The sequence below is a fragment of the Dermacentor albipictus genome, chromosome 2 (genome assembly GCF_038994185.2).
Source record: "Dermacentor albipictus isolate Rhodes 1998 colony chromosome 2, USDA_Dalb.pri_finalv2, whole genome shotgun sequence".
NCBI lineage: Eukaryota > Metazoa > Arthropoda > Arachnida > Ixodida > Ixodidae > Dermacentor > Dermacentor albipictus.
Window position 1 is genome coordinate 158,846,633 of NC_091822.1, and position 14,364 is coordinate 158,860,996.

A 14,364-nucleotide genomic window follows, 5' to 3' on the forward strand; every position below is an offset into this window, starting at 1 on the left:
CCACGTATATCTTAGAGAGGGAATATAGAATGCAGCTGCGCAGCGGTCTTCGCCTGCTTTGAAAGAGCCATCTGTGTACTGCTGGTTCGTGTAACTCATGTTCAAATGTTCCAGGACTAGTGATTTGGCTTCTGCAAAGCGCATGTTGGCGCCGTTGCTACGCTCGAGCAGTGTAGGCGGCGCCACGGCCGAGGAGGGAGCGTGAAGGAGAGGGGAAACGAGGAGGAGTGAAGGTGGAGGAGGAGATTGTCGCTACTTTACGAAGTTTAAGGGGTTTTAGTAGTTCCGATTGTGAGCCATGTTGAGGTGGCGGGGATTGAACGGCCGGTTTAGACATTTCAGATAGGTATATGGGTGATCATAGGGTTAACGGATAATTATTCTGAAGTACAACCACGCAAGCCCTCCACGTGGCTCATACCTTGTCTTACCTTCTTTACAAAGTTATTCCTAGGTGTTCACAAACAAATGTCATGAAAAAAGAAACACCGACAGCGCATGCCTTTTGTGTCCTTGTGACATGGTCACGTCTCAACCATGTACCGACGCGGCCGGCGTTAGCGGTGTGCACGACAACAGCAGCAGCAGCAGCGGCAAAGTCGAAGAAAGACAAAGAAAGCTTCGCTTGAAGAAGCTTTGCTTTAAAGGCTTCGCTTTAATACTCCGTAAAGGGCGAACCACATTCAACGTTTTTACCGGCGTTTTGAGGTGCTGCGTCGCTCGGCGTCGTCGCATGGACGACGCCAGAGAGAGCGTCCAGCCACACGAGCAGCACGCAGACCACCGCTGATTGGTCTGCGTTCATTGAGCCGCCTCTGGCGGCGGCGGCGGCGAAATCTGGCGCCTCTTGTGCGCACCACTCTCAGCGTGGACGCCGAGCGATGCCGGTTGACGAAACGCCAGAAAACGCCGGGAAAACGCTCATTCGCGGGCGGTCTCAATGCGAAATTTGAGCGCAGCTCTATACGTGTTTTCATCTCGCGATATATTGGCTAGCGCGGCCAATTTGTATCGTGCGGCACATTGCAAACGTAGCGAAGTGTGGCGCGATCGCCCAACTAATCGGGAGATCGCGAGCTGCAGCGCGTGGGTGTCGCGTGGGCGCAATTCAGAGCAGCCGCCGCAGACAGACGTTCGCTCATGTAGCGCTTTGTTCCCATGTATGGTTTCGGTGGCGTCGTTGGCGAACAGACGACGCGCTACTCTGGCGCCATCTCGGGGTCATCGTCGCCGGAGAGCCCGTCTTGCGCGGTGCAACGCCTTTCTTTTCAAGCTTTCACCATACCCTCCTCCTCCGCCTTCCTGCTCACACTCGCTTCGCTGTCACCGTTTTTCATCCCCCGCTTCGCTCCGTGTTCGCTCTTTCATCCTTCGGTGTGCTCGTTCGCTCGGTTACGAGGCACGCGGATGCCGACGCTCTTCGCAGGAACGCGCGCCTAAGAGTTGTTCTCTAAAAGAAGTTTAAAGTGGCGGTTGGCCATGCTAGCCGGCTAGGAACCTTGGGTCCAGACGGCCGCCTCAGTCGGCGCGGACCTGGAGGTCTGGGTCGGAGCTCGGCAACGCAGCCTCCCACTGCTAAGGATTAGGAATTGGGATCCATGAGGGGGCATCCTTAGGGCAAGCCCATAACATATCAAAAAGATCAGGTTTCCCCTGACAATGACAGCATTTGTGGAAGTTCGCGATACGAGTGGAAAAAGGCTGTGAGGTTCGGGTAGGTATTGGTTTGTAGTGATATAGTTGCCTCCAAGCTGCTTGTTTCTTGGGGAAGAATTTAGGCGCTGGTGGGCAGATCTTGGCCCAGTCTAGGCGGTATTGTTGCGTTATTTCCTGACAGGAAACCACATAGGGTCGGTCACTGGTCCTAGTGGTGGCTGACCCGGAGCACGGTGGACAATTTCTCGAGCTCTATGGTGGACAGCCTCGTTACGGAGGAGTGCGCCGATGCCCATATGAGCTGGACGGGGCGTGGGTATGAGTTTCCTGAAGAGGAGGGAGTTTGCGATTGCGGAGATGCAGACTTTTGCAAAAACTTCGGATAGTGGACAGATGATGCCGTTACACACGGAGGAAGAGACAGCTGAAGCTATTGATGCCTCTTCAGTGGTTTCTGGGCTTCTGGTTCAGGTTTAACCAGCGGTGGGCAGCTGGCCCTTAAAATTTATCGCACCTAGAGCGCTCGCTGTGTAATCAAAGTATTCAGCCGCGTCAACGCAGACCGCGTCCTTGTTGGCGCGGAAGCTATTGGGCAGGGCTTTAGACCATACTGAGCGCCGTTATTTTCGATGCTCGGGATGCATATTCCGAGTAATTACGGGTAATTTTGAGACAGTGCCCATGGATTGGCGGTATGCTAACTTTGGCTGCTTGTGTCGTTCAGCATTCTGTCGTGTTTGATGCTTGCCAGCGCGGCTTTGAGAAAGAAAGAAAGCTTTTTAAACACTGTTAAACAATAATTTTCTTTCTGGATAAGGAATTAGTGATGAATTGACTGATATTGTCATATGCATGGTGATAGCAATCCGACTGGTATAAGACGAGAGATTTGAGTGAGAGGATCGACGCACAGCTTCGCGGTTTAATTATCATCATTTTTCTGGCGACACTACCAGATCCAAGTGATCTGATAAAACAGAATCGTTTGATATGACAGTCCTTGGTGTAGGTACGTGTTATGTATACCTGTATCCCTGGTACCCCGTATGGTTATTGTGTAGACTGCTTTTATTTTGAGTGGTCATATTGTGGTTGGACAGTGGAGCTGACATGTGGATTGCTGACTTTGGGTTCACACGAGGATCTCTACACTTCTGTGCTTCAAATGAATGGTGGCGAAATTGAATACAATTGAATTTTCAGAACTTCCATGTAGCGATTGAAAGGCCCTAAGGAGGGGGAAGAATGGAAGAAACCATTAAACTGGGATGGAAGGGAGGTGGGTTTCAGTCCGTGCTTGTGGAAATACCGATGTTAGAGTGCAGAATAATACTTAATAGACAAAATGTCTGCATTGTTCTTGTTCCTAGGATTTAGCCCTTGTATACTTCAGATATCTTTATTCCTTCACCAAGTTAAGTTGACTAGCGGAAGAATCTGTGTAATCTCGTTACACCTGGTAAAATTCAGAGCACCGCGAAGTCATCTGACTTTATGTAATTAATTACTGTTATCCTCAATTGAAACGTAGCTGTCGTGCAGAAATGGATCGTTTTAACTGGCTGATGTCGAACGCAGATACTACCTTACGGATAATTTGGATTAAAGGACACATTGCTTTTTACGGTGGCGGTCCTAATGTTTAGAAACAGAAAGGTTGTATGGACTCGTTTTTTCTTTAACTTTTTTTTTACCTGTTGCTGTCCTTGTACTGGCTTTTTTATACTTTTGAAATGTCGTCATCGACATCATCACGACTGCTTTTTTTTCCCCCGCTCAGCTTCCTTCTGGTCCGTATCACATTTCGACGATCTTGTGGGCTGTGACGACGACAAGTAGGAATGGTAGCGCATGAAATAACATTGAGCCTGGTTATGGAAACAGGAAAACCAACTTGTACACGCAATTTTCGTGTAACCTCTGCCACATTCGATAAAAAAAACTTCCACGTCCCACTAAGCCGCTGCTACAGCCACCGGTTCTCGTTTTGCTCATTACAAGGATTAAAGTTGTACAAATAACTCGGTGTGGCATATTCAGCTTACCGCTGCTGATGTACTTAAACTACGCAATGTCACTTCTTACGTGCACCGGAAACTTATCAAAGGCCCCGCCTACCCCGCAGTGGCGTAGCAACAGGGGGGGCCGGGGGGCCGTGGGCCCCGGGTGCACGGGGCAAGTAGGGGAGGGGGGGGGGTCGTGTCATATACGTCTGAAGACGCCCGAAAATTGTCGATATCCTCGCCTTCCTCGACTACACCCGAGGGGGGGGGGGAGGTGACAAAAGAGCTAAGGTCGCCCGGTGCCAGACGACCTAGCTACGCCACTGCTACCAAGGTAACTACAGGCACCTGTGCTTAATCGTGAAGTCCATTTTACGAGCGATTGTGTCGTGCGCGCAATGCAGGGACAAGAATTTATCACTCTCGGCTTTGAGTCGCGACAGATACCGTTCCTCTGCTCACTTTTATTTTTTCTTTTAAACGCATCTGCAACACCAGAGCTCAGCATGTTACCAGCGATGTTTGATCCCATTTCTAGCAAACTGACCTACTCGCTTGCATTTTTATTATTACCTTTTATTTTTATTGTCGACTCAACTTCCTCGATTCGTACCCGATGTATTGCCATCTCCTTTAAATACAAGCAACGTAAGTTCGTTCTTCCCGGAACGAAGCCACCGCTTTATACAGGGAAGTCTGTATTCATCCCCTGAGCGGACTCGCCGTATCAATTTAAACCTGCTCGTCTGTTTATTTCCCGATGTCGGTGCGACGACCTTGCGATGCGGCCCGCGCGGGGTACCCCTGTGCGGAGTTCACGCAGTTTTTCATGATAGGCTTCTAAAGCGGCGTTCCGTAGTTCTCGTTGGACTAAAAGCACCGATGCACGCGTACTGTGGAGAGTGTACGCGGTTTCGTACAACGACCCATAAAGCGACGCTGCGCGCTATAGAGCAGACGAAGCGGCACCGCCACAATGGCCGCTAAGCGACCTGTCTCCCCTTCCCACCCTGCCCTCGCGCGTCAGACAGGTCCGTACCGTTGCTCGCGCACGGCTGAAGCGGCTCCGTTTAATCGAAAGCGATATAATCGCCGCACGCGCCGTGTCGCTTTCTATTTAAGAAATGGGCCGGGCGAGGCCGCTAGTGGACGCGTCGAGGAAGAGGAAGAGAGGGGGAAGCGACGGGCGAGCAGACGACGATTCGCGAGGCTTAGCTGAAGGGGTGGTAAGGAGCGAGGGTGTGCCTCGTCTCACGAAGCAGACGATCGCCGTCTGTCTGTTCGTCTGCAGGAAGGGTCACGCATTCAGGGTCGCCATTCGGTGACCCGTCCGTCATGCTCTCGAGTCGGCCGGGGCAGCCGCGATAGGCGCGGGTGTCGGGAGGTCAGCGTCGCCAAGCTTTGATTGTTCGTTGCTCGCTGCGCTGACGAAATTGCGCTTGGCGACCTTAATTCGTAACAGACTCTGCTTTTCTCTTTGTTGCGACCTTTCGTCGGTCACTGTTTGCGTCTAAGCGGTGGGCGTCGCCGTCGAAACGAGGGCACTTGTATAGCTGGCCGAGTAATGTACGCGAGTGCCGCCATCTTTGCACAAACGGATGTTGCTGATGGGAGGGCCAGATATAGAGGCAACTGAAGCAGTGTAACTAAAAGACGCGCGCCGAGGAACAATACCGCATCATTGCGTGTACACCTGCAGTACAAAGCTGTTTTTCTCCTGTCTCTCGCTCTACTATATAAGCACTTTGTGCGAGTATCTGAAGTGATGAAAACTAGCTGAGAGGTCCAATATTGAACGTGCTCCTTAATTGCCGCATGTTCATATCTTCTAAGATTTGTGTCAAATGAAAAATTAAAGTAGGAACTTTTGTCATATCATTTATCTAGCTTTTGTAGCTCGTGGATCGAGGATGGCGCAGGGATGGGACTTGGCGACAACAAGACACAATCAGGTACTCATGCTATGCTCTTGGGCGTCTCCTACGTGTGGTCTTGTTCCAATCCAATTGGAATCGGGGTCATTTTCCTGCCAAAACGTGACAAACAAATATACTAAACGAGACAGTGCTTTGGCTTACCTTGCCTTTTCCTTGGCTGGTTTCTGCGGAGGAACATAACAGAATCCACTAGGCGAACAGCACATCCGTACAACTAAAATCATATTTCGAGTCTGTCGCACTCCAGGAGCTCCAAGCAGACACAAAAGTATGTTTTGCTTGCGTTCACAAAATTATCATGCGAATACCTATGAGGTATGGGACGTTTTATAAATACATTTTATTCGTACACCGTAGTCTAGCGCATAAAGCTTCGTATTGATTCTTTAATGCTCAAGTGGGAGAGAGAGAGAGAAAGGTAGAGTGTTTAGAAGGAAATCTGGAAAACCTTTCCTGGTGGCGTTTGTAGCGAGCTACACCAGATATATACGGCGGATTATCAAATTAAACGCACAAAACACACTGCACTCCTAGGATGGTCACTGTCATGCACTGTCAGGCACTTAATAAGCTAATCGAAATATATCGTCGCGTTGTGATTAAGACAAATAAACTGACAGTGCCATCCATGACTGTGAGTCTCGAATTCAACTCTTCATTGGCCGAAATTCTGCTTGGAAAAAACAAGCGAGACTGCAAGCACGACGATAGCGGTGAACACAGTCGTCGGTAATCGAAGTCTGATCTACGGGTCAAGTGTTTCAGCTATTTATGCATGACTCATTGTACATTCCAATGTAATCACTGGTGTTCGCACACGTTACAGGTTGTACTCCGCCATTCGCTTCCCGCACGCGACCTGATGAGACAAGATTCGTTAGCTATACAGTCGGCGATGACATTCGAGAAAGCTCTGATTCACGAAGGCGCGCCTTGCGATAACATTGTAACAATGGTCAGCCGGTAATATATATATATATATATATATATATATATATATATATATATATATATATATATATATATATATATATATATATATATATATAAACGAGAAGAATGGGGATTTATTAGACATATAATGAGAAGCCAACAAACACTGACACCAAGTACAACATAGGGGAATTTGCATGTGCTTAATAAATGAAATAAAGTAATGATAAATTAATGGAAATTAAAGTGGATGAAAAAACAACTTGCCGCAGGTGGGAACCGAACCCACAACCTTCGCATGTCGCGTGCGATGCTCTACCAATTGAGCTACCGCGGCGGCGTTTCCCCATCCAGTTTCTTGGGTATTTATGTGTACTAGTAGAACCCTGGGAGTGTTAGCCAGCGCCCCCACTCATAGACCTTGGCGGCGGACGTGGAACGTCTTTTTTGCCGCAGGCGTCACGAGAACGTGATCTTTTCGGGTGAAGGCAACTGGTCAATAAACCCACATATGCTACCTGAAGGCATCAATGTTGCCGGATTGGAGACCCTCGTTATGTAATAAACGAGAAGAATGGGGGTTAACCGAGGGGCCCGATATTTATTAGTCATATAATGAGAAGCCAACAAACACTGACACCAAGTACAACATAGGGGAAATTGCATGTGCTTAATAATGAAATAAAGTAATGATAAATTAATGGAAATTAAAGTGGATGAAAAAACAACTTGCCGCAGGTGGGAACCGAACCCACATCCTTCGCATGTCGCGTGCGATGCTCTACCAATTGAGCTACCGCGGCGGCGTTTCCCCATCCAGTTTCTTGGGTATTTATGTGTACTAGTAGAACCCTGGGAGTGTTAGCCAGCGCCCCCACTCATAGACCTTGGCGGCGGACGTGGAACGTCTTTTTTGCCGCAGGCGTCACGAGAACGTGATCTTTTCGGGTGAAGGCAACTGGTCAATAAACCCACATATGCTACCTGAAGGCATCAATGTTGCCGGATTCGAGACTCTCGTTATGTAATAAACGAGAAGAATGGGGGTTAACCGAGGGGCCCGATATTTATTAGTCATATAATGAGAAGCCAACAAACACTGACACCAAGTACAACATAGGGGAAATTGCATGTGCTTAATAAATGAAATAAAGTAATGATAAATTAATGGAAATTAAAGTGGATGAAAAAACAACTTGCCGCAGGTGGGAACCGAACCCACAACCTTCGCATGTCGCGTGCGATGCTCTACCAATTGAGCTACCGCGGCGGCGTTTCCCCATCCAGTTTCTTGGGTATTTATGTGTACTAGTAGAACCCTGGGAGTGTTAGCCAGCGCCCCCACTCATAGACCTTGGCGGCGGACGTGGAACGTCTTTTTTGCCGCAGGCGTCACGAGAACGTGATCTTTTCGGGTGAAGGCAACTGGTCAATAAACCCACATATGCTACCTGAAGGCATCAATGTTGCCGGATTCGAGACCCTCGTTATGTAATAAACGAGAAGAATGGGGGTTAACCGAGGGGCCCGATATTTATTAGTCATATAATGAGAAGCCAACAAACACTGACACCAAGTACAACATAGGGGAAATTGCATGTGCTTAATAAATGAAATAAAGTAATGATAAATTAATGGAAATTAAAGTGGATGAAAAAACAACTTGCCGCAGGTGGGAACCGAACCCACAACAATGAGGGGCCCGATAATAAATATCGGGCCCCTCGGTTAACCCCCATTCTTCTCGTTTATTACATAACGAGGGTCTCGAATCCGGCAACATTGATGCCTTCAGGTAGCATATGTGGGTTTATTGACCAGTTGCCTTCACCCGAAAAGATCACGTTCTCGTGACGCCTGCGGCAAAAAAGACGTTCCACGTCCGCCGCCAAGGTCTATGAGTGGGGGCGCTGGCTAACACTCCCAGGGTTCTACTAGTACACATAAATACCCAAGAAACTGGATGGGGAAACGCCGCCGCGGTAGCTCAATTGGTAGAGCATCGCACGCGACATGCGAAGGTTGTGGGTTCGGTTCCCACCTGCGGCAAGTTGTTTTTTCATCCACTTTAATTTCCATTAATTTATCATTACTTTATTTCATTTATTAAGCACATGCAATTTCCCCTATGCTGTACTTGGTGTCAGTGTTTGTTGGCTTCTCATTATAATATATATATATATATATATATATATGCGCAAACATGTCTGGCGAGCAGACGACGACGAATGCCAAACCCTGGAGAAAAACGTAAAATAATAAATGTTCTCGCAACAATGACAACACTTTTGGTAGCTCCTAAACCTCCCGGATTGCAGCGTCCATTGTTGTAGCTTCGACCGCATTGCCCATTTTCTACACATCGACAATATAGCTGGGGTAATTAGCATGTCGTCTCAAAGAGATGTGTCCCCGAATTGCATAAAGAAGGAGAGAATATGCGAAGATTTGATCTCTTTGACAATGCGTTTACCACTCGATTATTAGAATAACTCGATGTATTAAGTAGTAAATTGACTATGGAAGTTAGACTACCCAAAAGAGCCAGGTAATGGATCCTAATGCGAGGATTGAACACATTCACCGGATGATATTGTAACTGCATGGTTTAGGACATGTAAAAAGCTGGTGCTGCTTGTTTTCTAAAGCGTTCTGACTTCCGGTCGATTTCACCCAGAAAGCCGCAAGTGAACTTCCGAAGAGCGTACCCGTGATACCCTTAGCATACGCCTGTCAGTTGCGTGACCTGTTGATACGCTTTACCATGAGGCGATCGCACAGTGGGCGTTCTATTAGTAAGCCTCGATCTCGCCTACTTCATACATCTAGATTTCATTACGACGCATAAATTACAACATCTGGTTATTGCATGGCTAAAACTGGTTACGAACACCTCGTATGATGGACTTCAATCATGGTCAATCCTGGCACTTCTTTCTGTGGAAAAGGTTACCTTTATATTTACTGCTTGACTTACCATCTCAAGTCGTTCTAAGACATGTGCCTCTGTTGTAAAAGCAGTGCTGAGGATGTTGCCTAATGGTCGCATCCGCCCCCTACCCCCCTACCCCCATCCCTAGCTCCCTCCCCCCCCCCCCCCACACCGTTTTTTAGGGAATTTCTGAATTTCGGATTCATCTTCTGTGTTTGTTGAAAAGTCTGTTGTAGCAAAAATCATCAAGAGCGATTAAGCAGTCTTAACAGTCTTAACAGAACTTCAGCTTCCTAATATTCATTTGAGTATTCGACAACTAGTCATTGCACGCCAGCTTTAGCAATGCTTCGTTTACGGAAAACTCTGGCGTGGAACACCACCGTTGGTGGTTCCATCTCCTGATGTATAAGTTAGTAGCCAACAACCTAACATCTGAAATAGTTTTTAGCTGATGATCAAAATATTTCCACGACAAGGGAGAGTGACGTAAAACAAAAGGTGAAAGGCAGAGAGATTAACTAGACTGAGTGTCCGATCGGCTACTCTGCACAGCGGGATGGGGTGAGGGCAGAAAAGCTGCGAAAAGAAGCTTAAAAAAAGATTAACGTCCCTGCTCGCACACTATAGTTTTTTTTCAATCAGTCTCGTTGCTTTTTAAAACGCACACTAGCGCTTTTAAAAGAGTTTGGGCCGACGCTGGCTGTGACCAGGATCCAAGAATTCCGGCTTCCGTTAGGCGTCCGTTCTCAATGTTCTCGAGCGTGGTGCTGAGGACTCTCCTTCATGCACCGAAACGACGGCAATCGTACATAATGTACGCTATCGTTTCTTTGCACCCGCAAACTCCACGTTCCGGACTCGTGGCCATTCCGTTGAGGTAGGAACACGCATTAGTAAAAGCTATACTCCAAGCCACAGACGACCGATGACATTTACATCCCGCCGCGGTAAGCTGTGCGGAAGGCGCAGCTTAAGATAGGGAGGGACCCACGGAACAAAGGCGTCGTTTGTAATGTCTGCCGAAATACATTGGACCTACACAAGCTTGCGAATGCACGAATGCGAATGCGCTGCATCTGTTCTTGACATCGCAATCGCAACGCAATCGTCACTGTCCTGTGCAGATCGAGCGGCTGCGTCTGCTTCCTCGTTTCCAACGATACTGCAGTGAGTTGGCGACCGCTGAGAGACGATGGAAAGGCGCACTGCGACTGACGGTACACTAAATGAAGATTCGATTACTCCTTTTATTAGCAGCACTCACTACACAAATCGTGACCCCGGCTTTCTTTCAGCGGATTGTGCGGCGCCTTCGAATAAAACTCACGCGATTTAGGTGAATTTGCGTGAACTGTGACTAGACGCGTTGGTTGACGTCCGTTATGGCTCTTCGCTGAAGGAGATAAGTTAGTAACGGTGTCTCCTCATTCACAGGTTCTCTTAGCTGCTGGTCAACGTGGGAAATAACTTTCGTAAACAGGCACAGTGGGCACACTGACTGCCGTTTTGAGGCCCATTTCAGCGGTTGCCTACACGATGTGGTCCGGTTCTTTGTGTTCCTATGGAACAAATGTCGTGCTCTTTTCTGCATTTTGGCGAGTCACCTATTTTCTTTTTCTTTTAATTTTCAACGTCTGCAAACTTCGTTAGTATATTGCTTGATTCACTTGTCCAGGATATCCCGGTTTGTTTTGCCGGGAAGACTGGGTACCAAAACGTTCTTCAATGTATAGTTTTCATTTCTTGTTTCGCGGTCTCTTATTATCCGTTTATCGTTACAACTATCCTGGTTGTACGCGTTGAATAGGTTATTTCGAAACGCAGAATTCTTCGCCTTTAGCGTTTCACGAACAGCGCTTATTTGATCACTTTGTCCTTGCACGTATGAGGTATATCTACTTGTTTTTCTGAGTTTGTTCTTTAACAAGGTACCTAGTCCTGTTTGGCACACATCACAAACATCACAAGAAACATCTATAACCGTGCTCGATGTTAATGTCTGTGTTTTCCATTCTGTTAAAAGCGTTTTATTCGATCACCGCTCATTTCTTTTTTCTCTTTCGTTTCAGATCGTTGTGGAAGAAGTCTACATGGAGTCGTACGAGGTGAGATACAAGTCCGGCTTACTCGAGGAGGCTTGTATGCATGAGTGCGGAAACACTGATGCGTGCTTCTCTTTTCAGTAGGGAGCCAAACGCTAGAAAGCCTTTTACGCGTCAGCGCACAATAGAGGTAGGGACAGTGTAGACACACACTCTGTGTATGTTGTGCCCTAAAGGATAAGGTGGAATACCAAACATGCCCAAACTTGCATTAGTTCAAGTTAAAAAGCCCTACGTCGTTGATTGTTAAGCTCTGACGCTCCTCTTAAAGTAATTGCTGGGCCCTTCAGCTCGCTGATATTTGGTCGAAGTACATGGAGACTGAAGTAAAAGGAAGACAACTGTCAGGTTTGTCGCGAAGTTGTTTTCTCTGCGCTAGTGCTAAGATAAAACGGTAGTGCGAATCGCGCGCAATTGGATTTTTCCCATCGCCCTCGCATTGCCACATACCTGCCTATCTCGATATATTTTATTGGTTGGAAAGGGAAAAAAAGAATGCCGGCTCTTGATCTAGTCACCTCACGTTTACTCGCGTTCACATAGCAGTGGTAAAGGTAAAATAATGTTTAAAAAAAAATTAACGCTGCAGAACTTTGGGAAACCAAGCACACAAATAAGTAAAAAAAAATAAGCAAGATACCGGGTTGTCTATGATATGAAAAATAACAGGAACGGTGAAAACACGTAGCATTATACAGAGTATACACTGCTTCCCAAATAGTTCAATATGCATATGACATTGCCTTATGCGCAAGCGTACCTAAGCCAATGATAAGCAGATGAGATAACATATGCATACATATATTTATTGTATTTTTTATTGTTGTTTCCTTTTTTCTTGCGTTTTTTTCTCCCATGCGATATGTCCTAACCACCCTACTTTAATACCATTTGGGCCACTGTAGTTATGTGAATGTACGGGGTGATCATTTTTAGGTTTTCCGGAATTTTTCAATATCGCCTGGGGCAGATAGCATAATTCTTGTCTCTGGGCTGGATTATTCGAGGAGGCGGTCATTACTAGCACGAAAATTCGAAACACATAATGAGCTAATTAACACTAATTGTATAGTTAACTTCCTAAATAACTAATTTACAGCACATATTGCAATTTATGAGCCGGTGATATCGCAAGACGTATACACTTGAAATGAATCTCCAGGATGACGCCAATTTCTAGGCATTATTTCCCAAAGATTGAGACGAAATACATGGGCGTTCCTGTTACTTTGGGTTTCAGTGCGTAAAAGAGCGTTTTGTTGAAGAAGTAAGCGGAACAGCGCGTTTTAAGGCGAGTTTGATGGCGCGTATCTCCAAACTGGTGTCATTCCGGAAATTCATTCGGGGGTGGATACGCCCGACAGACTCACCGGCTGCAATTTGTAAATTGAAGCATGTGCCGCGAATGTAATTAATTAGGAAGTTAATTATCATACCTTTGTAAATAATGTATATTTCGGTTCTTCGCGTAAGTAATATCCTCCTGTCTAAACAGTCCAGCTCAAGGACTAGAATTGAGGTATCTGCAACAGGTGATTCTAAAAAAAATTCATAAAACTTAGAAATGATCACGCGTATAAGTGCGTTGCACTGACAGCTGTTGCGAAATCACGGGTTCGATCCGAGCCGCGGTTGCCGCATTCAGATGGAGGTGAAAGGCGAAAAAAACATTCGTGTGCTGTGGAATTGCGTGCACGTTACTGAAGCCCAGCTGATAAAAATCTCATCCGGGGTTCGTCACTAAGGCCTGCCCCCATAATCAGATCAAGGTGATGGCCCCTAAGATCCTAGGGATTAACGTTCAATTAAAAAAAATATATACTAATTTCTGCACTTAGCTTGGTACATGTACACTTCCTCAATGTCGTAAGCTGTCTGTATTGGTTGTGATCTTGCAAGTGTCCGCATGTGACTCGCCTACTGTTGCTCTTCCTGAAATCCCTCGGGCTGATTACCAGCGAATCCGTATCTGTAGATGCTTTAGTCTTCAACTACTGGTCTTTTGTTCGACTTGTTACTTAAGAGGAAGCTTTAGCTCGGGTGCTCCTGTCTGAATACATGTACAGGGAGAATTCGTTTTTTCTCGGCCAGCACTGCACCAAATTTCACGAGGTTTGCTGCATATAAAAGAAAACTTAAAATCTAGTGCTTGTTGGTTTGGAACTTTTTATTTAGTTCGTCAATATTTTGTTAAAAATCGGCAAAAATCGAAAATTTCCAAAAAGGAAATTATCAAGTTCAGAACTCCGTTACTTAGCAAGGAAAAATGATATCACAATTCTATGAATTGCATCTGACAGTACATCTAAAGCGGACAAAATTGATTTGTTACACATGGATCTACAAAAATTCAGTAATATGGAAATACAGCTTTTGCAGAACCCTTTTAGATAACGTAAGAAATTCACGTAAGATATAAATTGGCATTTCAAATTTTTCCGCTTTTAATGATCTAATGGATGCCGTTTACAGAACCGCGATATTTGTTTTTGATCCAGAACTATTAATTTATAAACTTCGTGAGTCTATTTTTATCTATAACTTGCAAATACCTTAAAATTTATTCAACAAAATTTAGGCCCTGAATAGAAATTCCGTTTCAAACAGTCACTGGAATTTAACTTTCTCTTTCAAATGCAACAAATTTTATTAAAATCGGTGCAGGGGTTAACGCAGAAAAGCGCCTTTGCGTTGTAAGTGTATTTGAATAGGCCGCATCGGAGTTATGTCCGAGCTAAAGCTTCCTCTTAAAGCTACCATCTATAATCTGCCAAAAATGTTTTCTGTTTTGAACCATT

At 46.1% G+C, this 14,364-nt stretch overlaps 1 protein-coding gene across 3 annotated transcripts in view; it reads left to right on the plus strand.

Annotated features, from left to right (window-relative positions):
* LOC135897463 (microtubule-associated protein futsch-like) overlaps positions 1 to 14,364 on the plus strand; it is a 291,670-nt gene that overhangs the window by 122,643 nt on the left and 154,663 nt on the right. For all 3 annotated transcript variants that reach the window (XM_065426078.2, XM_065426081.2, XM_065426079.2), the window contains exon 2: positions 11,534 to 11,569. In XM_065426078.2, coding sequence (XP_065282150.2) covers positions 11,534 to 11,569 — 36 coding nt within the window. The remainder of the gene's footprint in view (positions 1 to 11,533; positions 11,570 to 14,364) is intronic.